Source organism: Saccoglossus kowalevskii, chromosome 8 (assembly GCF_978046115.1).
Source record: "Saccoglossus kowalevskii chromosome 8, keSacKowa6.1, whole genome shotgun sequence".
Lineage (NCBI taxonomy): Eukaryota > Metazoa > Hemichordata > Enteropneusta > Harrimaniidae > Saccoglossus > Saccoglossus kowalevskii.
In genome coordinates, this window is record NC_140648.1 from 30,973,171 (window position 1) to 30,998,502 (window position 25,332).

General features: G+C 36.1%; 2 protein-coding genes across 2 annotated transcripts in view; one reads left to right on the forward strand and one right to left on the reverse strand.

The window, feature by feature from the left end:
• LOC100375412 (formin-like protein 3) overlaps positions 1-25,332 on the forward strand; it is a 37,472-nt gene that overhangs the window by 5,420 nt on the left and 6,720 nt on the right. Inside the window, exons 4-18 of the mRNA XM_085502837.1 lie at positions 17,491-17,663; positions 19,157-19,334; positions 19,776-19,829; positions 19,946-20,044; positions 20,314-20,460; positions 20,631-20,750; positions 21,005-21,136; positions 21,428-21,454; positions 21,838-21,882; positions 22,205-22,276; positions 22,783-23,047; positions 23,332-23,480; positions 23,616-23,796; positions 24,547-24,674; positions 24,762-24,830. Of these exons, the coding sequence (XP_085358963.1) occupies positions 17,491-17,663; positions 19,157-19,334; positions 19,776-19,829; positions 19,946-20,044; positions 20,314-20,460; positions 20,631-20,750; positions 21,005-21,136; positions 21,428-21,454; positions 21,838-21,882; positions 22,205-22,276; positions 22,783-23,047; positions 23,332-23,480; positions 23,616-23,796; positions 24,547-24,674; positions 24,762-24,830 (1,839 nt within the window). The remainder of the gene's footprint in view (positions 1-17,490; positions 17,664-19,156; positions 19,335-19,775; positions 19,830-19,945; positions 20,045-20,313; positions 20,461-20,630; positions 20,751-21,004; positions 21,137-21,427; positions 21,455-21,837; positions 21,883-22,204; positions 22,277-22,782; positions 23,048-23,331; positions 23,481-23,615; positions 23,797-24,546; positions 24,675-24,761; positions 24,831-25,332) is intronic.
• Positions 4,481-5,521, reverse strand: LOC100367571 (histone H5-like). The gene has a single exon (XM_002734852.4). It carries the CDS (start codon positions 5,436-5,438, stop codon positions 4,917-4,919), a length of 522 nt encoding a protein of 173 aa, XP_002734898.1. The 5' UTR covers positions 5,439-5,521; the 3' UTR covers positions 4,481-4,916.

Consider the following 25,332-nt stretch of genomic DNA (forward strand, 5'->3'; position numbering starts at 1 on the left):
TAATAACTCGAATGTTATACTTTATTGCACACTGCAGTTGATTACAACCTCCGTCGGTTTACCCCGGCCTCAGACCATTAACAACCGCTATACGAGGGTGACATAGACAGTATTCGTGGATTACGCCGAGATTTATACTGGTAGTCACAAAGCTTGCTTACTGGTTCACCTGTCCACTGAAAATAGTGTATGTGTATCACTTACATCTCACCTCAAAAAAATCACGAAAATTTACCAATTTTTATTTGAATAAGAATTACGTATTCATAATATGTAACATAACAATAAACATTAGACGGCGAATTGTAACTATTCGTAGATCTAATATCCAGATACCGGCATACACCGTGACTGATGTGAGAGTAAGCAAGTTTTCATCGTAAGCCCTGGGCCAATAAGTGACGTGGGTATAATCACGTAAACGTAGAATCATAGCTATCGTCAATCGCATACCACTCCCTCGTGTTGGTATTTAGCTTATCGATCAGTTGTCCGGCTTTCTTAACAATACAAGTATTTTAAAATTGACTTAGGGTCACGTCACATATCATACCGAGTGCAAATCGATTCGGAACTTACATGGCCCGGGACGTCATTTCAAATAACGCGCTGCGACACTACCTCAGTGCATACCGGGTAGTTAGTAGATTCACAGTCCCTCCAGTGGATTCAACTACTGACAAGCCATTCATCTAAAGTAAAAGCCTACTCATAATTTTTGATAAAATTGGTCATAAATCGCATGAAAATGTTCATTAGTTTATTATGTACAATCATGAAGCTAATGGTACAATGACATTTGTGGGTTATAGTTAAGCTTTTTGAGAAACGTGTTCTAATATTTCATGAAAATTGCTATTTTTAGAACAATTCCATAGAGCACAATGCTAATAAATAATTGCATTTTTTGACACTTTTTAAAACCGACGAGATTTTTTAAATAATTCAGAACCGCATATATGATTTTTTCAGCCTATGTCACCATGCTAGATTTTGAGATATTGCATAATATCTCTACCATAGGAACCCGTGGTAAAAGTGTTATAATAGTGTCAAAATGGCGACTTTCCACTAAAATACAACCAACAATTTCTTTTTTAGGTCAATATCCTTTTATTGCCTTGGAGTACAGTTTATTGCAAAATGAATAAATTCTGGGTATTTTAATTTATGAGTAGGCTTAACTAACGACCCAGTTGTTAAATTATTTTTTTCTAATTAGAATTTACTATATTTCGTTGGGAGGGTATATTTATTTGTCAGGATAGTCTTATGGCAAACAGAAATTGCATGAATTGAAAATTTTTTGACAATCGACAATTTAGAGTCGCCAAATTCCGTTCAAAAAACATTAAGCCGAGCACGACGCGGTGCGGCGGATGTGATGCTGTGATGGTGATGATTGTGAATATAAATATTGACTTATTATTTCAAATGTATAAATTATGTTGTAAATAATTTAAAACGAAAATTAGCGTAAGTGCGAATATTGATACAGTCTTCATCTGATGCTGTGCATCATGAATACTGAATCTAAATCTTACACAGGCCACTCATTGCTGTAATATGGTTGACGGGGTGCGACTTTAGAATGTTACGTTCATTATAGCAACAGTTTCTGACATTTACCGGTAAACTATGATAGATAGTACAGCGAGTTAATGCTACAATTGTTGCATGTATAGTTTGAAGCTGCCAATTAAATGTGACATTTTATCAATGCCTTACCTAAACTACTTAAATAGTTCGTTATATAATCCGATAGTATATTCACCCTCCAATTAATGTTCTACGTCTGAACACATCGTATGTGACGTCGTATACGTTACTTATCATATTTTGTGTGGTAAGTGAACATTTGAACGCCGACATACGCGAATTCGTGTATTTTTGATGAAAATTGTAAAACGCTTCGAGCACAGCCTTGCGCCCTCTATGCAGACATTAGAAAATCTGATGCCATTATAACAAGTGACAATTTTATGGATCACTTTAATAAGCTATATAATAATAATAACATAAAGAATAATAAAATTGACCAAGACTTATTAGCAAAGGAGGACTTAAACAACTACAATGCAGTGTTGAACGAAGAGATTAAAAAGTCATGAAGTGATAATATTCAACACAAATAACAGAGTACTGAAAAACCAAACTTTTATTGTAAATGGTAAAAACATAACACCAGTCAAGGAGTTCTGTTATTTGGGTATGATATTCACTCCGAATGGAAAATTTAAAACAAACCATTGTATGCTAAAAAATAAAGCAATGAAGACAATATTTGCCATTAGACAAACTATACTGGATCATAAAATGATTTTAACTTCATTGTGTTTAAAATTATTTGATCAGTTGGTTACACCCATTCTAATGTATGGTCAGAAATTTGGGCAGGTGAACTAACAAATGACACAAATAACCTAGAGCAAGTTTGTAATAATTATTATCGTTTTATTCTTGGTGTTAGTAAATTTACACCATCAGTTGGTATAAGGGGTGAACTAGGTAGATTACCAGTAAGAATAAATGCAATGGTTTCAAAGGTTAAATACTTGTACAGAATAAGTTTGCTTCCTGAAAATCACATATTAAAATGTGCATTAAAGGAAATACAAAATAATTCTACCTGAATTACTCAAATAAAAACAATTTTTGGAGAAAAAAACTTGTCTAAAATAAAAGAAACTTACAAGATCAACAATATTAATCAACTAACCAATGTTGTAAAAACAAAGCTATCAAATGAATTTATTCAATCATGGAGAAAACAGTTAAATAAAAAAGAGGGGAACAAACTTAGAACATATAGTATATTTAAACAGAAATTTGAATTAGAAAACTATCTAAATAAAATGAAAAAAAATCAGCCAACATAGAGTGTAATCAAAGTTCAGGCTCAGTGACCACAACCTTGGAATTGAATTGGGAAGAAAGACCAAAAACCCCAGAAAATGAAAGAACTTGCAAAAAATGCAATTCAGATCAAATTGAAGATGAAATGCATTTCATCTTAGATTGCATTTTCTATGAAGTAGAGAGAAAACATGTCTTGAAGTATTTTAAAATAAAAATTAATGACTTGTCCAGAATGGAAAGCTTTGTGAAAATAATGGGAAATAATATGGCTTTGTCATATTATTTAAAAAATACAATTTTCTAAAAGTTAAATATGTAACTGTGGTCTGGGAGAACCTTGCTGCTGTTTAATCAATTTTTCTAAGATTTTCTAATTTGTATTTCTTTCTATGTTGAATTTCAGTGCATTTTAATTTTAGTGTTTTAGTGTGTCTTATTTTCTTTGTCTATTGTAATTATTTTTTACCTTACTAAACCCACAGATGGTTAAGTTGCGTAATAAAGTTATTATAATTATTGTTATATCACGACACTGATATAAAGGCGTTCTCATAATACGACAAACGCAATGTAGAACTGTATAATATCACTATTCACAGAAAATATTAACTCATAGTACGTTACTAATCATAATACACATAAAATTATGCCATAATACGTGCCAGGTTCAAATATGATGTCACATTCACGCTGTCGCCACCTTGCTATACGGCGAAGTTTTCTCATTATTTTCCATGATGTGACCTTGGCATCGGATTTCAAAATCACCGAATTTATAGTGACGGGGACCAAAATTATTTGCTAAAACAATTTGTGTATATGTATTTGCCATTCAGCCAAAGGAACTTCTGTTTGTTATAATTATATTTTAAAAAAAAATTATGTTGTGTTTATATATGAAAATTTAGTATATTTTCGAAATTTATCGTGACGAGCACGTGTCTATCTAGTACTTTATTTTCTTTGTCTCCGCGCAGTTCAAATATATTGTACTCGCACCATATGCTGTGAAAATTACTCTCAACATCATGAAAATATCCCCCGGTTACAGCCGGAATTTAGACAGCATCTGATCATTCGGAAGTATGGTGTGGAGATGAGAAGAAAAACAGGCTCAATAAAAATATGGAACACATTTTGACGAAAATTCTCCACGTTCAAATGGTAAATTTGTTCCATGTCCTTTTCCACCACACCACAAACGGAGTGGGACAAACTATGTGCCTACCTGGGCAAAACAAAATACTTGACCTTTTGTCGGTCAAGTCACTGAAAAAAACGAGGGAATCTCATGCTAATTGGTAAGCGGGAAGTATATTTGCATAGTGTTGCCATGCCAAAAGTGGGTATGGTTACCTATTTGCATAGTGTTGCCATGCCAATAGTGGGTCTAGGTATATGCATACTGTTGTGATGCAAATAGATATGCGGAGTACATACTTAATGAATGGTGTCTACACGTAGCAGTAAGGTCAGGGAGTATTTACATACTAATGAAAGGTTACGACGGTGGCTTCTTTTGAAATTTTGGAGGGAAACGTTATGGCAACTCGTATAAAAATAAAGGGCACACAAACACACCTTCAAATACTAACACACACAAATAATAAATACAAACAAATTAAATTCGATGTGAAGATGTTTTTTAATAAAAAATAACACTGAAAAAAGGTTTAGTTTCCCGGTGAAACAATGTCATACATGACACATATTAAATAAAAATTATTTCATATAAAGTTCTTGAAATATCTCTGCGCCTTTCTCATAGTAGAGATTGACAACAGAGATTATCAACGGAATATATATATTGTGGAACGGATCCAGCTTGTTTTTAGCGGTCACTAGTTTAAGCAAAATACACACAAGTTACTACTACAGCACGAGCTACGAGTGAACTCGAATTACAGTTTTGTGCGAATAGAGAGCTTGGCTCCATTGTGTGAACGAATATTAAAATACTCTAATATATACAGTATATATAGATATATATATATAAATCCTCGCGGATAGACGATATCAAAATAAGATAGTCAGAGTCTATGATATAAAAGTCTGGTTTACTTCTTGGCAGCAGCTTTCTTCGCGGGCTTCTTCACCTTCTTGGGTTTTGCTGCCTTTGGTTTGGCGGCTTTCTTTGCTACTGGTTTCTTCGCTTTTTTCGCTGCTGGTTTCTTGACTTTCTTTGCCTTTGGCTTCTTTGCAGCTGCCTTTGGTTTCTTTGCCTTAGGCTTCTTGGGTTTCTTTGCCTTGGGTTTCTTCACTGCCTTTTTCTTTGGTGCCTTTTTCTCGCCGACACGGAAACTACCAGATGCTCCCTTCCCCTTCGTGTGTTTTAGGGCACCGCTGGTTCCCATACGTTTGAGTGCCAATCGGAGATGTACGTTAGCAACTTTAGCATCGCCAACTTTGTAGTTAGCGATGATGTATTTCAGAATGGCCTGGCGGGATGAACCACCCCGTTCCTTGAGTGCTTCAATGGCCTTTACGATCATCTCGCTGTATTTTGGGTGAGCTGCTGGTGCCTTTGGCTTTCTGGGCTTCTTTGCCTTGACGGGTTTAGCTACGGCGGCGTCGGACATGTTGAATTGTTTCTGAGTCCTCTCTGGATACAATACTACGTAACAGAAGAATGAAGCTGATTGAACCGAACCGGGACCGCCGTTGAAATAAATAGAGTGTGTGCGGACGTCGGAGAGAGCATCATAACATAGACTGGAAGTTCGCCATGAAAATGGCTGCTTGTGTGTAGCTATGTGCTTGTTACTCTAACTACACCCATAATATACGCAAATAAACCACTAGTTGGCGAAGCATTTTTAGGCGACTGAAAAGATGAGATATCGGGCTTTCATTTGAGATTTGTAACACTCCTTGGTGTCCAATATTCATGGATTGCGCTTGATTTTTTTACCGTAACTTTGTTCTTGCAAATCGCATACTTCGAATTCAACGTGTCACTTTTCGTGTTTCGTTTATGTGGTTCAACAAAAGTTGGGTTTGATAGAAACTCTATTATATCCTCTTCATTTTGGGCGAGGGTGTTTAATTTCTGGTGTTTTCTCACTGTGTTCGTGGTCTAATCAAAAAAGGGTAACAAGCACATCATTCACCATCCGCCATCTTGTGCTGCTGGAGCTAGCCCGCCAAAAATACTAGATTTTCACTTTTACCCCTAAATTTCGATTAAAATATCTTAGACAGCTCAAAAATTACATTTTCGACACTTTAAAATAAGGGGAAGATCGTCTTAGTACGATCTTGCAGCGATTTGCAACGGCCAAAACTGCCCTGCCGAGAACAGCATTCATTGTCGATCTACGTCACACTTTTCAAAGGTATTTGCCACAGTATTCCAATAAAAATGCGATTTGGGTGGAATGTACTTAGAATATGATACACAAAATAACATTTATGGATTTGAAACGTTGTTTTATAACCACATAAACATGTTTTTAGTTGTTAAACAAATGTGTATTATTTAAAGGACAGCATTTCTCCCGTGACATACATTGTGTGCATAATGTTTGCCCGTCGTCGTCGCCAAACTATCTAATTGCCATGCCAAGAATCCACATTTATTGCTATAGTGAAAATGCGAAATTGTGATAAGTTCACCTTAACAGTGAAAAATCGTGATATGTAGTCAAAATACAAACTATGGTGATTTTATCATATATATTGTTTTAATAATAGCATTTTAGCTGCATCATAGTGGATAGTGGTGCCAGACGGAGGCCAATCGCCATATTGCTATGAACGGAAATTTCCTACTCAGCGCTCGATCAGAAACGGTTCAAAATTTTCGCTCAATATTGTTTTCAATAAAGAATGTTTATTGTAAATAAGAACACTGAGTTGGACATAACTTCATTTTGACATTTTAAATCACAAAAAGTAATTTATCAAAAGTTGGAGTTACTAGTAGGTGTCAGTCACTGGAATGGAACAAATAAGAGCACAGTTGGCGCGCCAGTCGAGCACTGAATCCCGACACAGTCGCGTAGAATTTTTTGGACTTGAAAAACTATGAAAAATAAATTTAATTTCATTCCGTCGAAATTGTACAACAGATGGACACTGTTGGACAACTATTTATATATGGTCATGTTTTACCGATGGATATTTCAGATGTCGATAGTTTTACTTGGTATAGGGACGCTATTGTCACTGTTTAAGTTGAATAAACAGTTAAGAATAACAGATCATATTTCGTCTCGAGCATTTGTACATATATGAAACTTGTATTGCGCTGCCTGATTTGGTGCAATGTTTTCATCCAGCCTGGCATGATAAAGGCCAGGGTCAATGATATTAGTGAGATAACTTGAAAGCGAAATATTAATGTATAAATAGTATGTCGCTCGGTGAGATACTGTAAACGACGGTAAGACTACAATTAAGTAGAATGGACAATCATCAGACAATAAACCGGGCAATTTTGAGAGTGAAGCGAAAGTCTCGGATTATATCATGGTTAATGAAAAAGACCGTGTTTACACAAAGCACCAATATTATAATTGGCATATTGCGAAAAATGGTCAGCGGAGTTTATATGTACAAAAACGACCCCCTAGTAATATTTGTTCTCTTTATATATTGTTAATTCCCTCTCGTGTATTTTTGTATGATTTTGTGATGGTATTATCATCTCTTTCCTACTTCCGTCGTATGTCCGCGCATCTACGTACGTATTTCAATGTTTATAACCGTCATCCCCACCTACAATAGTGAAGGGCAAATGCAAGATAATATCAATCACCCAAGGACACATACACCACAGTTACTTTAAAAAAAAAAAAAAAAAAAAAAAACGTGCACACATGAATAACCACAATTGAACCACGCGACGCTTGGCATTATGGGGATACACATGGACTTTCCAAGTTTGCTTTTCACGCGATGGGTGTATAAAAAATGGTCATGGACATACTGAGATTGTTTGGTGAGCAACATTCGGTAACGAATATTATTGCAAGCCAATTTTCACCAAATAAACTAAGGTAGCATTGTCGTAAACCAGAAAATGATTTTAAAGAGAGGGTGGCAGTTGCAATCTTTGATTTTGGAAACATTGAATAACTGTTGACTCTTCTACCCACCCTAAGTATTTCAAAGTACATGTATGGGCACGTTTTACGTGGGAATATACGTGATACATATTGCCATCAACGATTCCTTATCTGCATTCGCACCCATGCATATAATTTCTATGATAACAAATATGAGTATTTATTTATTTATTTATTTATTTATTTATTTATTTATTTATTTATTTATTTATTTATTTATTTATTTATTTATTTATTTATTTATTTATTTATTTATTTATTTATTTATTTATTGGATTCGAGTTGTTTATAGTAAGCATTTATTCTGATTTTTATTGTAGCATCGCAAAATTAAAATTCAGATCTAATTTGGCTTTTTTGGCTGAGCCTATGGGATGGGTTTCAGTCTTGCGTCTGTCGTCCGTCTATCTGTCTACCTGTCTATCTGTCTGTCTGTCTGTCTGTGCACGACTTCTTCTCAAAAACCGCCTAACCGTTTGACTCGATTTATGGTGTGTGGATGCCTTGATGAGTATAGATGGTAATTTGTTCATGGGAAGTCGCTCTGCCAAAAATTGTGCGAATTTGCCCCCCAAAACTCTACTGTGGCGGTATATAGTGAGAGCGCCATCTATAGTATGGCGTTGCAATAACTTTGTTTATGAATAAGTCTGTGCGTCCCTGTGTTGTCAATTCTCCTGTTAAATCGACTGAATTCCTTCCAAAGACTGAACTAAAGTGGTTATGGGTGTTGTGGAACTCTTGGGACAGACGAAATCGTGTTTGCGTGGAATTTAGTGACTGGCAGAAGTCTTTTCCGAAAGTTGAGATTGTGTGGGTCAACCGCAGAGGTCACGGTTGCAGTTTGCTGTTGAACGAAACCGTGGTTGGACCGAGCTGCAGTTCTGTAGCCCACTTGGTTTCGCTGTCTGTTATTTCGTTCGTCGTGGTGTTAACGCGAAACCATGGAGCTACAGTTCCATCCTTTGCGAGTTACCCTATTTTACCGAACTGAAATTAGGTCGGGTCGTAACAGCCATTTTTTCCATTATTGAAAAAAGCGGCTGTTACGACCCGACCTGATTTCCGTTTAGACTAATTTAAAATGGTCATTTTTGGTAAAAAATTCCATTTTCGACTTCTTCTTCAAAACCGATAGCCTGAATGCTTTGATACGTGGTGTGTGTGTACCTTGTGTTGACATCTACTAGATTTGTTCATCCCATGGCCATATCTTTAATTCTCTAATTTTGGCAAATATTTTTGTCATTTGTGGTTAAAAATGGAATTTCAACTAACCACTATTTCCAATGCTTTTGTGCTAGGCATAAAATTATTAAGTAAATAAATTAACTAAAATAAAAAAATATTAAAATAATAATAACAAATTAACAATTAAAAGAATAAAAAACAAAGAAGAAAACCCAACAAAATGTTATTTTTTATCAGATTGGTGTCGCATAGTACTGTAATATACTATAAGGTTATTACGAAGATACCTCAAAGTATGCACGAAGACAGTACAGTGGCAGTCAAAGTCAGCTGGCGCAAACGTGATAATAAAATAAATACGATATTTACTATGGGGGGCGCCATCTTGAATGCAGCATAAAACTAAATACTAGTAAGAGACAAGTTTTATGCTGCATTCAAGATGGCGGCCCCCACATAGTAAATATCGTATTTATTTTATTATCACGTTTGCGCCAGCTGACTGCATGTGGCAACAACGTACTGTCTGAGTGCATAATTTGAAATATCTTCGTAATAACCTTATTATTATACATCTTTTCTTACCAATGATACATCATGGGAATGCTGAAATCTAAAATGTTTAGAACAGAATCAACGAACTTCTTTGGCAGCCATGTTTGTTTTTATTATTAGAGGACGCTTACGCGCGTAATCATTCCATATTTAGAATTTGCATTTCCTAATGTGGTAGGATGTAAATACCCCGTAAAATACCGCAAAATTACGGCACGCTGTAACTTATGGCATTACGGTGACATATGTATAATAAATGTTGTTATTGACGTGGCCGGATACGTCATCGTCGGAGGAGAGAACACAATGTTGGAATTATAGGATAATGTGTGTAGTGAACGATAAAGTAAGTACACGCTATGAGGTAATTCTCTTGTTTAATTATTTACTAGTACATACTATTAATTTTCGTTATTTAATCGGCAGAAGAAAAAAAACTCAACGATTCGTGCTCTGTGGTTGGTCAAAGCAATGAGGAGGAAGAGTATCTGAACCAGTGGATTTGGAATAACTTTATTATTATCAGAGAAAAAAAATATCACCGACCAATCAACACTAGAGTAAATAATGCAATTCTATTCAAATCTGAACATTGTAATTCAAAGAGGTACAATCATCATATATTTATGCAATACTAAATAATAAAAATGTTTGAAATACAAAATACACACAAAAAACACTATTTGGCAATCAAAAATTGTCATCTATGTTAATTCATAACACGCAAAAATTCATAATGCACAAAAAACACAAGTCAAAGGTAACAAAACTAAAACATCTCATATTATAATATTATAATCAATGCGGCTGTAATCTTTGCATGGAAACGACTATAACGTAGCAATGAGTAAACTATGACGTACCAATAACAAAACTATGACGTAACAAATGGAAGACTATGACGTTGGCATTTATTGTAATGTTATGTTTATACCTACATTCCTCTATTATAATTGACGTTTACGACAAGTAGACAAAACAATGTTGAAATATGTGCCCAGCTATTTAACAATAACTCTATAGTTCGTCTCTATTCCAGTATTCTTCCTCTTCTCCGAATGGAGTAGGTGCGTAGATTCCACTGATAATTGGGCGCACAGTATCTTCTAATTCTTTTTGACGCGCCTTGATACTCTCCGTGTTTGCACTAGGATTATACTCGAGCCATTCAATTTGACCATCGCAGGACCGAGCAATAATATTCTTTTGCTCGCCTGTCAGCTTGCCGCCAAATTTCAGCTCATCGTTGACTTGTTTCTTCAAAGAATAAGCATATCCTTCGAGCTCATTCCTTGCTTCAATTCTTTCTTTGAGTTTGATGTCTTCCTTCGCGAATTGTTCGGCCTCTTCGACCATTCTTTGAATATCTCTAGGTGAAAGTCTATTTTGATCGTTGTCGATTGTAATTTTGTCTTTATATCCCGTGCCCTTGTCATTCACAGTCACCCTCAGTATACCGTTAACATCTACCTCGAACATTACCTTAATTCGTGGCACACCACGTGGTGCAGGCGGGATGCCATTAAAAACAAATGTACCCAACAAGTGATTATCTTTCGTCATCGGACGTTCGCCTTCAAATACTCTAATCGAGACTAATGGCTGGTTCTGTGCAACCGTAGAGAAGATTCGTGACTTTCTCGTCGGGATTGGAGTATTTCTGGGAATAAGTTTGGTCAGTACACCGCCAGCAGTTTCAATTCCTAGAGACAATGAAGTGATATCCAAAACTGCAAAGTCCTCTGAAATCAAGAAAGAAAAACTATGACAATGAATATAAAATCAGTCGATTCTACAATAACTACAAACTCCACTACCACCGTAAATAAAAACCATCCATTCAAGGTGACGTCACCTCACGTCATCAACTTCTTCTTTGTAATAACGCAAATATTTTATATTTAGCTGTCCAAAAAAGAAAAATCTACAAATAATAATAATAAATTGCATCTACTATTATAAACTTACTTGTCCACATGTCTCTACCTAGTATGCCACCCTGTACCGCAGCCCCATAGGCAACAGCTTCGTCAGGATTTATACCACGAGATGGCTCTTTTCCATCGAAAAATTCTGTCACCAACTGTTGTATTTTGGGGATACGAGTGGATCCACCAATGAGAACGATTTCATTGATATCTTGTCTCTGTAAGCATGAGTCGTCAATGACTGATTGAACAGGTTTCAATGTAGATGTGAACAAATCCTGAATAAGATGCAAGGTCAGATTAAGATCAGTATTTTGTTGGAATGAACATGTTCATACCTCCCGTGGTATGATCGGTGACATTACGGCATGTCTGCACCATATTGACGCATTAACCCTTGAAGCAGACGATGCTTAAGTGTCCAATACAGTTTGTAAACTAATTGTTGGTTGACGACAGTGAGTGAGATGAATAATCCGCTTTTTTCAGTTGCCACGGTCAATCGATACATCGGTTAAGAACGTCCAGTAAAATGTTGACAATTCAAAATTCGATTTATTGTGAGATAGCTAATACGATCACCGGTACATTATATTAGTCTGCTTTTAATATACCCCAAAAAATTTAAACATGAAATAGTGAATGTTAAAACGCTTACTAAATTCAGCTCTTCAAACTTGGCTCTTGTCAGGGTTTCTTAAAAAACATTGCCTTTATAAAATGACTCAATATATAGACGGGTTTGATGATTAGAGCTCAACGCACGCTTGGCCTTTTCAACTTCACGGCGGAGTTTCTGCATAGCTCGAGTGTCTTTACTGACGTCATTTCCTGTCTTCTTCTTGTACAGTTTAACAAAGTGTTTCATCACACGATGATCAAAATGTTCACCACCTGTATTATAACGAAGTAAATATTTTATTCCAGGTTCCAACATTCTGAAGTACACAAAAACGCAAACCGACTCTCAATACTAACCTAGGTTGGTGTCGCCATTTGTTGCCAAGACTTCAAACACACCTTTATCAATTGTCAAAAGTGATACACCGAAAGTTCCAACTCCCAAATCAAACACCATGATATTATTCTCATCTTCCATTTTATCCATTCCATATGCAATGGCAGCCGCAGTACTGAGATTAAATAAAGAAATAGTGATAGTTTTTACAGTGTTTCATTACTGGAATATGCCTTTCTTCCTTTCAAGTGTTGGTGTGCGTACAAATTACTCACGGTTCGTTGATAATTCTAATTACGTTGAGACCAGCGATAGTTCCAGCATCTTTTGTAGCTTGGCGCTGAGCATTGTTAAAGTAAGTAGGCACAGTTACTACAGCACTATGGACGGTTTCACCCAGATATCCCTCCGCTATCTCTTTCATTTTGCCAAGCATCATAGCGCTTATTTCTTCTGCTGTCAATATTTTTGACATGTTGCCAATTGACACCACAATTTGAGGTTTGTCGTTTATGTTTAATACCTATAACAGACGTGAAGACAACACAATATAAACGCATGACCTATAAGTTGTTCCAGTATTTATCATAATCAATGAATCCAGATCGCATAAGGCCATACAGCCAACCAATCAAAAACACGTTGAACAGCCAATGAGTTGTGGTCCGTCACTTTTAAACTTGCTTGAAGTATTTTACTAATTAAAATATTGTTATTTTCGGCAAATATTTTGTAAATATTGTACGTATAAAACCCATTTTCTCTGATTACGTTTTTGTATGTGTGTCACTCCGTTATGTTTCGTTTCTTCGATTACGATAAGCTTTGTTTTGGATACGGGAGTTGTTTTGGTATATACTCGTACCTTGCACGGGAAAAATTTGACATCGTGCTGAACTGACGGGTCATCCCAAGTACGTCCAATAAATCACTTTACATCAACACAGTGTTGTCGGGGTTTATTTTTTTTATTATGTGTGTCACCCCGTTTCGTTTCTTTTCGTTTCTTCGATTACAACAAGCTTTGTTTTGGATACGGAAGTTTTTTTGTTATATACTCGTACCTTGAACGGAAAATATTTGATATCGCGCTGAACTGACGGGTCATCCCAAGTACGTCCAATCAGTCTCTTCACACCAAACACAGTGCTTTCAGGGTTGGACGTCAGTTGATTCTTGGCAGCATCGCCGATCAGACGACCTTCATCTTCCGTAAATGCCACGTAGGACGGAGTGATACGGTTACCCTGGTCGTTCGCTATGATTTCTACATGACCGTTTTTGTAAACACCAACACTAAACATGGGTAAAGATCATAATGTATGTTCAGGTCAGACAATACCGACGGTACCGCGTCAGGTGATGTTAAGAAAATGTGTCGTGTGTTCAAGCCAATGACAAATGGCAAAATGTCAAGTTCACAAACCTGTCCTATTGTGGGTCAGTGTTTACCAAAAAAAAATACAAATTTAGTAAAAAACAAAACGTTTCTGGATATGATGTGTGAGATGATTTTAGTTCGCGGGGAAATGAAATACCAAAAGCGTCTTCTAACTTTAAGAAACAATGTTATTTTAGAAGGTATTCCGCCGTACAATGAAAAAAAATTCAACTAACAAAAACATATAGTCTGCGAATAACTATACATTTTCTGTACTTTTTTATTTTATAAAAGAGGTTTTCATTTACGCATGCTTGCTGTATCGGCACAGGATTCTGTCTGGAAATACTGGCGGTACATAGAAATCTGGAGGAACGATCGGTACATTTTATTAACAGGGTATTCCCCAGGATTTGATTGCATCGATTTTCGAGGAAGTTGCCGTTATTCAACAGATTAGAGTCTTGGTTCGTGACGATATATCAATACATTCAAGACTAATACTCGAAGCAACATACACCCAATCAATGGATAAAAATAAGCGTCTTACCATGAATACGTAGTACCCAAGTCAATGCCAATCACCGTCCCTATTTTCTGATCATCGCTACCTATAGCGACAGTGACAACTGTTGCCACACAGAATATAACGAACAGTATTTTGGCCAAAAACTCCATTTTTAGATGCGTAAACTAAATGTATGGCGCGTACCGCGTGAACGATCGCGAGTTTATCAACGGAGAGACCGTCACTGTTCTTATACGGCGCAGTGCTGAATCAGCGTTCCAGTTTATTGTCGTTGGTCATTCTGCGTTGGTCATTCTGATTGGTCAAAGGTATCCAAACACCTACGTCTAATGGCCCATGATTTAAAAAACCACGCCCACTTTTGCAAAACTATGACATAACTCAATGTTAAATCAATTGTTCACTGAAATTCGATCATGGAGCTAAAAAAAAAGAAGGAACAGTGACGCCTATTGTTTTCTTTGTGTACTTTGATAGTTGACAATTGTCTGCCTAGCAACCATGTTATTTGAAACTACAGGAAAGAGATCTTTTCGGAGATTGTTGAGGTGTTCGCAGCCAGAATATAGACAAATAAACTATTAAGTAAATGAATTAACTAAAAATAATAAATAATAAAATATAATAACAATTAACAAAGAAAGAAGAAAGCCCAATAAAATCTTATTTCAATGTCGCATGGTCGCGTGGTCGGATACGTCATCGTCGGAAGAGAAAACATAATTTTTAATAGGATAATATGAGTAGTGAACGATAAAGTCAGTATACGCCATGAGGTAATTCTCTTGTTTAATTATTTACTAGTACATACTATTTTATTTTCGTTATTTAGTCGACAGAAGAAAAAAAAACTCAACGATTCGTGCTCTGTGGTTGGTCAAAGCAATGAGGAGGAAGATTATCTGAACCAGTGGATTTGGAATAACTTTATTATTATCAGAGAAAAAAATATCAGATAAGTCATAGGCACCGATCAATCCACACTAGAGTAAATAATGCAATTCTATTCAAATCTGAACATTGTAATTCAAAGAGATACAATCATCATATATTTATGCAATACAATAACCACACAATTGAAAATCTTAAAGTTTCGGGTATCGAATCATATTTCAGAAACGCACAACACAGTAAGATTAGGGAAGCTTTCTGGATTAAACAACTTGGTACTCTCACCCCAATTGGCTTGAATTTACAAAAATGAAGCTATATAGCTATCCACACAATCCCCTATTTTTTTTGGTCTGTCCATTTCCCATCATACTTTAGTCCATTGTTATGTTATTAGGGTTTCGAGCCCAGATGGGTCGAAAACCTCTTGTAATCGTTCCGTTTATTATTATTCTTTTATTATTATTATTCAAGCTTTTAGTCAAGACTATTTGACCGATCATTTTCATATTTGCCAAGATGGTAAAGTTGGATGAGATCTGGTGCATATCCTAAGTTCAGAGCCATAGGTCACATGACCGGGCCGCCATCTTGGATTAAAGGCGAAATTTTCAATGCCGAATTAAACACCTTTCTGAGGGCCTGAGTGCTTCCAGTTAGTTATGATTGCAGCAGTGGGACAAGGGCTACAAATTTCGTCAAAAAAAACTTTAGCGGTCACGTGACTTTTTTTGCTAGAATTTTTCGAAATTTTGTTTTGCATCTCATTTGTATATTTTTTGACTGATCCACTAACCCTACATGACTTTTAAAGATCATGTGACATAGTATTTATTTCCAAAATGACAAGTCCAGGCGATAAGCCGTTTTTTAGAAAAAGATTTTAGTATTTTTTTTCATATCTGTTTTCTCATTTCATGCAAAGCGTCATGGGAAAAGGGGAGTATATTCTGTATGAAATATCTCAAGCAGTGTTACAGATAGAGATATGCAACCAGCGCAATATTGAAGCCATGGGACAACAGATATGGCTAACTTAACAGATTACCATATAGGGTCATGTGATCTCATTAAATATGCATAACCGTGATATCTCAATCACTGTTAAAGATAGGAACATGCAACTGGTGCAATATTGAAGCCATTTAAACTGTAAATCTTTCAATTCTATTATTACCCAATGTTCATTGTATAGGAGTTTTGTCAGCAGTCAACTTGAGTATTGCTGTACAATGGGGTCTCCATGGCAAACTACAGTAATTTAATTAACTCGAAAGAGTGCTAATAAGTTTATGTATTTTATGATTCAGCGTTATGTATGATTCTAATAATATGTTAGTTCATGTCTTCTTTTTGTTCACCCACTCGGCGTTTTTTAGATGTTATGTTTCTATATACATGTAACTGTATTCTGTCACTGCTCTGGCAAGTTTCTATTAGAACTTCCGTGGCGGTTACGCTCAATCGATCTCCTTCAAATTGATCGATCTCCGTATTATCAGGGGTGGAGCTACGTCACAGAACGTTCTATATTGGTAAGATGTGCAGCACTGTGGCATATATTTCTACGGGCTTTGTGGAACGCCGATTGAAGTGCCGGTGAAAGCAGCTAAAGTTGAGAAAACAGCACAAACTCAACTATGAGACAATCCTGAGTGATCAAACTCATATATGTTGTACATGTAGGGGTAACAACTTTCCCAAAGCACAGTTTTTGGCTTCTGTTTCCATCGTGATGGTTGCCAGGTGGTGAAAATACCCGGATGGCCGCCCCCAAGAAAGTTTTCACAATTGCTCGGGCTAGCTATAATAATGTTATTAAAATGAATTGTCCTATTGGTATATCTGGTCGAAAGTTTACTTTTCGTGACTTATGAACCAAGTTGTTTGTAATATTGGTTTACTTGTCTTATGAGTGAAAATATGTATTTGTTTGGATGTATCCAGTGAGTAAGTGTTTATGTCCGTTGGTAGTCCAAGTTAATAAATTCGGGAGGATCGTCACCTGCGCACGCAAAGGCTCCTGGGTAGACGCTTGTTTGTAAACAACGACACGCTATGGCCATCTGGCGCATGCGCAGGTGACGACTCCACCGCTTTAATGGTAGTTCAATTTGTGTCACATATAGGCAGCGCCCGCACCGTCCAACTCAGCTGACTTTTACGTGGAGCAGTTAAAGCGACACATGCATCCCAAGCTGCACGCAACAAAGAAGATAACGAAGAAACAAGTACAGGGACTGACACCAGTTCAAAAAATACTCAAAAGTCTCAGCGACGACCTCAGTAACTTTGATACACAGTAAGTACCGTTTGTAGTCTTCTTTCCTCTAACATCAATCTTAACTGTGTTAGTGCTGTATACATGTACATCAAATTTAACATTGTTGTTGGTGTAAATATCATATTGAGCGATGTTGTTAATATTTACATTAAATTTAACATTGTTGTTGGTGTAAATATCATATTGAGCGATGTTGTTAATATTTACATGTACATTAAATTTAACATTGTTGTTGGTGTAAATATCATATTGAGCGATGTTGTTAATATTTACATTAAATTTAACATTGTTGTTGGTGTAAATATCATATTGAGCGATGTTGTTAATATTTACATTAAATTTAACATTGTTGTTGGTGTAAATATCATATTGAGCGATGTTGTTAATATTTACATCAAATTGAACATTGTTGTTGATGTAAATATCATATTGAGCGATGTTGTTAATATTTACATTAAATTTAACATTGTTGTTGGTGTAAATATCATATTGAGCGATGTTGTTAATATTTACATCAAATTGAACATTGTTGTTGGTGTAAATATCATATTGAGCGATGTTGTTAATATTTACATCAAATTTAACATTGTTGTTGATGTAAATATCATATTGAGCGATGTTGTTAATATTTACATTAAATTTAACATTGTTGTTGGTGTAAATATCATATTGAGCGATGTTGTTAATATTTACATTAAATTTAACATTGTTGTTGGTGTAAATATCATATTGAGCGATGTTGTTAATATTTACATTAAATTTAACATTGTTGTTGGTGTAAATATCATATTGAGCGATGTTGTTAATATTTACATTAAATTTAACATTGTTGTTGGTGTAAATATCATATTGAGCGATGTTGTTAATATTTACATCAAATTGAACATTGTTGTTGATGTAAATATCATATTGAGCGATGTTGTTAATATTTACATTAAATTTAACATTGTTGTTGGTGTAAATATCATATTGAGCGATGTTGTTAATATTTACATCAAATTGAACATTGTTGTTGGTGTAAATATCATATTGAGCGATGTTGTTAATATTTACATCAAATTTAACATTGTTGTTGATGTAAATATCATATTGAGCGATGTTGTTAATATTTACATTAAATTTAACATTGTTGTTGGTGTAAATATCATATTGAGCGATGTTGTTAATATTTACATTAAATTTAACATTGTTGTTGGTGTAAATATCATATTGAGCGATGTTGTTAATATTTACATTAAATTTAACATTGTTGTTGGTGTAAATATCATATTGAGCGATGTTGTTAATATTTACATTAAATTTAACATTGTTGTTGGTGTAAATATCATATTGAGCGATGTTGTTAATATTTACATCAAATTGAACATTGTTGTTGGTGTAAATATCATATTGAGCGATGTTGTTAATGCTAGCAAGGTGTGTTTAAGTAAGCAGCAGTAGTTTAAATGTCAGTGTTATTTTTGGTTTGTGTATGAACTTTTATTTTATTAATATTCAATGCATCTGTCCAGGTTTCTCATAGACTTCATATCGGAACCAAACAATGGAATGGAAGTGCTGATAGACTTCCTGCATGACATACAACTGTATCACAACGAGGGGATACCGTTCGCTGCATCCCATGGAACGAGGAAATCTTCTGCGACCACGATACCAAAACGATACAGCGATACCATCAGCAGACAGCCGGTAATTCTAAACAGTTATGCGAATCTCTCAGTCCTGCCAATGTAGCATTCGTTATTATAGCAAATCTGATAATTGTGAGTGGGATCGAAGAAAGACGTTGTTGAACTTCTTCTAATATTAACGCTACATGTAATGCCGGGGTTGGTTGGAATACTGTTAAAATGGCTTTTAATTTTGCTTATTTTGCTGACTGTAAAATGCGCTAAATTAAAACCCAGTGAATATGTAAAATTTAGCATAGAACACATTATCTGAATGATAAAACCGTGAATTATTTAAAACCCACTGAATATGCCTGAAATGCTAAATCAGTGAAAATTAGACCCAGTGAAATATAATCATTTTACAGTATATTATTTGAGCTTTAATGATACTACAATGGTCCGCGCCCTGCCGCTAAATAGAAATGATACAATGTACAATGTCCTTGTTTATTTACAGAAAGACAGTCTGAATACTTTAATGTGTATCATAGATATTGTTGAAACAAACGAGGTAAGTAGGAACATATGGAATCGTTAGCGAATCTAATTGGACAACACTGAGATCGCATGGCACATAATTGTTTAGAATTTGCAACACTCACTAAATATTCTTGTTTAATTTCACAGGAAGCCTTACGATTGGTTCTCGCCAGCAAGAAATCGATGGAGACATTCCTCTTATGCTTGATGAGCAACTCAATGAAACTACGGATCGGAATAGTAAATGTAAGTTGTAGCGTGAATATACCGTTACTGGAGATGGATCTGCCTAGTAAATGTAACCCACAATTCATAGCGTAAATATTTCGTCAGTGAGACGGATCTACCTTGTAAATGTAACATACAACGTGTCATTCATTAGTGACGACGCTGACGCGTTTTGTGCCACTCTTACCATACGTTGCTTCCGACGACCGAGGCCGTCATTTTTGATGGTATATCTCTATGGTGGTTTATTCGATCAACCTTTCCCACCGTTTTTGTTTCTTTCCTAGCTCCTGCGTATCTTATGTACCAACAAAGACGGTCACGATTACGTCATGAATATGATGACGTACATGAAGTTAAAAATGGGAGAAACAACTAGATTCAAGTTACTAATCAGTCTTATTCACGCCGATCCACCAAACAGAAACTACCAGGTAATATTCTATTTTGACAAAGAGAGTTGTCGTGTGAACGTTTATCAAGTTTATGCACTTTATATTTTCGATGATGTATCTAACTTTTATGAATCCCGATTCATCAGGTTCCTGTGTGGTATATTAACGTCAATTTTGACAGCATTTAATTCATGGCATTTTTCCTGCAGCTGGCGTGCCTCAGATTACTCAATGAACTATTGAACTCCACCGACATTGTGAATGAACGTGTATATTTACAATATGAGTTAATCGAACTTGCAAAGTTTGATCCTTATAAAGTACAAGAGGTAAGAATTCTGAACATTTCACCCTTCTGGGTACGCACCGCCCTCTTTTCACTAATATCCCACACAACACAGTACATTACATATTAGTATATGTTCAAACACATGGAATTAAAGAATTATGATCCCCTGCCTAAACCACGTGACGAATATAAATTGAGCCTGAATTTTGATTGAAATACTTGAATACCAGTTATTACTGACGACAAGAATCTAGTGACTTACAATTAACACGAGAAGTTAACCTTCATTTTCAGTCGCTACAAGGAGAGTACGATGAAGACATTTCACAGGAATTGGAACGATGGCACACCAAGTTCATTAACATAGAAAGTCTCCACGAGGATTACACTGAACTTGATAATAGAAATAAACTACTCAGGACAGAGGTAAATTTCAGATCTCTGCCGTCAACTTTCTTTTTGAATGCGATGTTACTTGTAATGAAGCGAGGAGTCTTGTTTATTTAGCTGTTCCTTACAAAGCGCAGATATCAAGATATGCTAAAACCAAGACAGCTATAGTTATTAGAACCATTACCAACTTGAAAACATGGCTGTATCATCTATACCCTCTTATCAACTTACGACCACAATTTATTCGAATCTAATCCACGCGAATAGTGTCGTGAATTTACACCGTTGATATTTTATGAAACCCCTTTTGTTTTTCTTTGACAGATAGACATTCAGAAACGAGAAATACAGGTTGGTATGAGATGTATTGTTTCACTTTGTAAATACTAGATTATGAAAGACACAATTTACAAATCCAAACAGGACTATCAACTACTATGTATTCATATTCAATTTGTCTCGTCGTTAAGTTCACAGAAACACAATGACACTCGTAGCTGTTTATCGTCGCATTTTTATTAATATTTAGCACTTTTCTAAATACAAAATTAACTATTTTGTTTTACTAGTGTGAAGGCAACCTTGCAACATTTGAAAATATGCGCACAAAAAATGTCCAAAAATATGCCACGAATCTGGGTCTCATCCTTAAATGTATTGTTTGAAAGTTTGTTATACTTTTTGGTGTATGCACATTCATATAATTATGTCATTTTTATACTTTGTCTCCTTAGAAATTGGAAATGGAAAATGCAAACAACAAGCAGAAATACATTGAGGTAACAAAGATCGCTTATAACTGTAGTAGGCGAACAGAAATATATATATATATATATATATATAATTTCATTTTCAACATTACTGCTTTACAGTAAATATCATTAAGACATTATTTAGAAACCTTTCGTGGAGTTACGAATGCTGGACTGTTGCTGTTTGTACTACAATTTGCCGCAAATCGTCTGAATATGCAGCGTTTGTTAGAAATCTGTTTCTAGAACAGATATCGACGTGTTTGTAGAATTTAGCGTGACAAATTTGTACCATGGTCTCAGAGTCATGAAATTCTACGTTGTAACGCCACGTACTCTTTAACTCCAGGCAAAAGCCGAAAACGAGGAACACCGGATTAAGATTGCCATGTTACAAGATAAACTTGGTACGACAGTGTCGGTAAGTACACGACATGTTAGTTTTCTTAATAATATTTCGGGTACAGCTGTTCATAACTTCATCCTATATAGAAGTAATAATAGGAATATAGTATTGATACGAATCCTCAATCCGAGTTCAATCATTGTACAATAAAGCACACACGTGAAGGCTGATTTATTGCAGTAACTTTGATAATAATGGTGATATATATATATCTACACGGTGACGTGAATTCATTGTAAAATCATATGCGCCTAATACCTTTTTAACACACATACTTGCATATTGCAATTTTTTTACTCTACGGAGTCTACTCTAAAATGTATTACCATGATATTGGACCCAATTCTTGAAGGTTTTGCACCGTGCAACAGTATAGTAATTTATCCAAATCGTCACGTGGTTTTCATCTACAGTAATACATTAATAACGCCATGACGTTGACGTCGCGATGTGTTACGTCACCGTTATGTACCCCGTAATTGTCGATACGTCAACGTAAAGTAATTTCTGAATCTTTGTAGAAAGACGTGGACGAAAACTTCTATGACGAGACGCAAGTAGCTGTAATTCATACTCTGGACCAGGCTATTGAAGACGGTAACAATATAACAGAGACTGAAAGCATTGCGTCTACAAGAACTGATGATATCTATGATGATGTCGAAAACCGCTACACAGAAACTCCGGTAGAGGGCGGCGTCGATGACCCCGATGTAGCCCCGTTGCGTAAACCATCAGTGAAGCTGAGTAAACGACATGCTCCACCCGTACCTCCGCCATTGCCAGGTAACGTACTGGCTGATGTGGAGCACTCGTTCGCACCCGTCATGATTTGCATATTTCCCATCTAAAGATCTAAAATGTTGACACTCTCCTTGACAACCGTTATTTAGGCCAATCGTATTATTTTTATGAAAATAAGCAAAACAAAACAAACTGCTGAGACTTATGTTGTTCATTCTACGCTTTCGAAACTATGACATGCAATGCCGTCCTTCAAAATAATATGATAAAAATACGATATTGTAAAGTAGTAAAGTCCACATGTGTTCACATGCATCCTGTTCTAGGTATTGGAAATTTACCGCCAGCGCCACCACCGCCACCATCGGCACAAGGTTTGAATGACGAGAAAAGAAAACAACCAATCAACGCCAATGTACCATTGCCCATGTTTAACTGGGTTCCCATGACGACAGCAGGTAACACGATATTCAAGGTATGAAACCAATAAAGTAATAATATCTTAATTATACAAAACATGAATATGGTGATTAGAAATGTGCGTTATCGACCAATCATTATACGTGACCAATGTTGTCCTTAACAATACGACACGATGTTCCATACACAGGGAATAGATGAAGAGAATATCTACGAGGAATTTGATTTTTCGGATTTCGAGGCCAATTTCCATACAAAACGACGCCAATCAGTTGCCGAGCAAAACGCTGTATTGAGCAAATTGGAGAGGGCGAGAAAACGTATAGAGAGTCAGGTGACAGTGATAGAGTCGAACAGGGCCAAGAATCTTAGTAAGTATTTCAAATCACACTCACCAGTAACTTAAAATCTCTTAAAGGGCGGCAGTCGTCGTGCCGCGTCCTGTTCGATATGGGGCTCATAGCGACGTATATAACGCGTGTAAAATACATTGTTTATTTACATGAAATTCGAACACGCGCTGCGCGACGACCACCGCGCTTTAAACGAGGCCGGCATAATGTTATGTTGTTGCCCCGGCCCCCTCACTCCCTATATTTAGGGGGGGGCTATGCTTGTTCCCTCATTTTTTGACCCCCCCTATCTAGGGAAAAGAAGAAAATTTAACCCCCCCTTTCACGGGCTTTTCCGATGAATTTCACCCCCTATCTAGGGAACTTTTCAGTCTAGAACTCCTTTTAAACGCCCCTTTTTTGTATATCTCGGGAAGTGTTTTGAAATACACCCCCTATTTTGAGAATCTCGGGAAAACAAGCAAAAAATACCCCCTTTTCTACGATTTTCTCGGGAAAATGTTCCCGAGACAGATCGTCAAAAAGTACCCCCTTTCCCGAGAAAATGGGAACGCGCATGCGGCCCCCTATGGATCCTGAGTGGGGGGGGGGTTGTTGCCAACGACCACAACTACATGAATTATGATGAAATAAAATTACATATAACTAACTATGACATCTGTGGTGTTCCCGGCAAGATCGGCGAATTACTTTTAAATTTCGAACAATTTGTTGCCAACGACCACAACTACATGAATTATGTTTATGTATTTTTTTTTTTATTTGTAGTAATTACAAGACGTCGTATCAAGCTAAATGACAGGGAAATTAAATCACATATAACTAACTGTGACATCAGTGGTGTTCCCGGCGAGATCGCCGAATTACTTTTAAATTTCGTGCCATCAAGAGAAGAAGTAAGTATAATGACGTCATACATTTCGTGGTAATTGTTATCGGCTTGCATAAATTATTCTGGTTAATTTGATTGTTTATATTTGCAGCTACGTGGTCTTGCCAAGAATGCTGATAGGTACGAAGAAATGGGAGAAGCTGAGAAGTTCATGTTCAAGGTAATGAACGAACTTAACAACTGCACGTTTTATGGTCTTTTTTGAAGGTCTGTGTGCGTTAAATATGAATCAATTGCGACGCATAGCAACGTGACCACTACACTTTAAGTCATGTGATTAATTATTCATGACGGCGTTCGGCGACTCGACTAGACAAACAAATGAGAAAACAAAAACTAAAATAACAACAGAGGGCGTTTTTCTACGACTTTGCTGAGACAATACACTTTCTTGTAGATCAAAACAAATCATCGAAAATTATAGCGTGTGCGCACGTTATCATCTTTTGATGTTTGATGAGATGTGATTACGTCGGTTCTATTTTAGTAAGGTCTCGCAATCGTGAGAAACGCTGTTAACCTATTGACCCAACATACCAGTATGCGAATAATTACAAGACTCTTCCCTATAAGAACATTTGATTATGACAAAAAGTTCATGAAAATGAACCCTCAAACCTGGATGTATGTGGATCAGAACACAATAATATTACACGCCATCA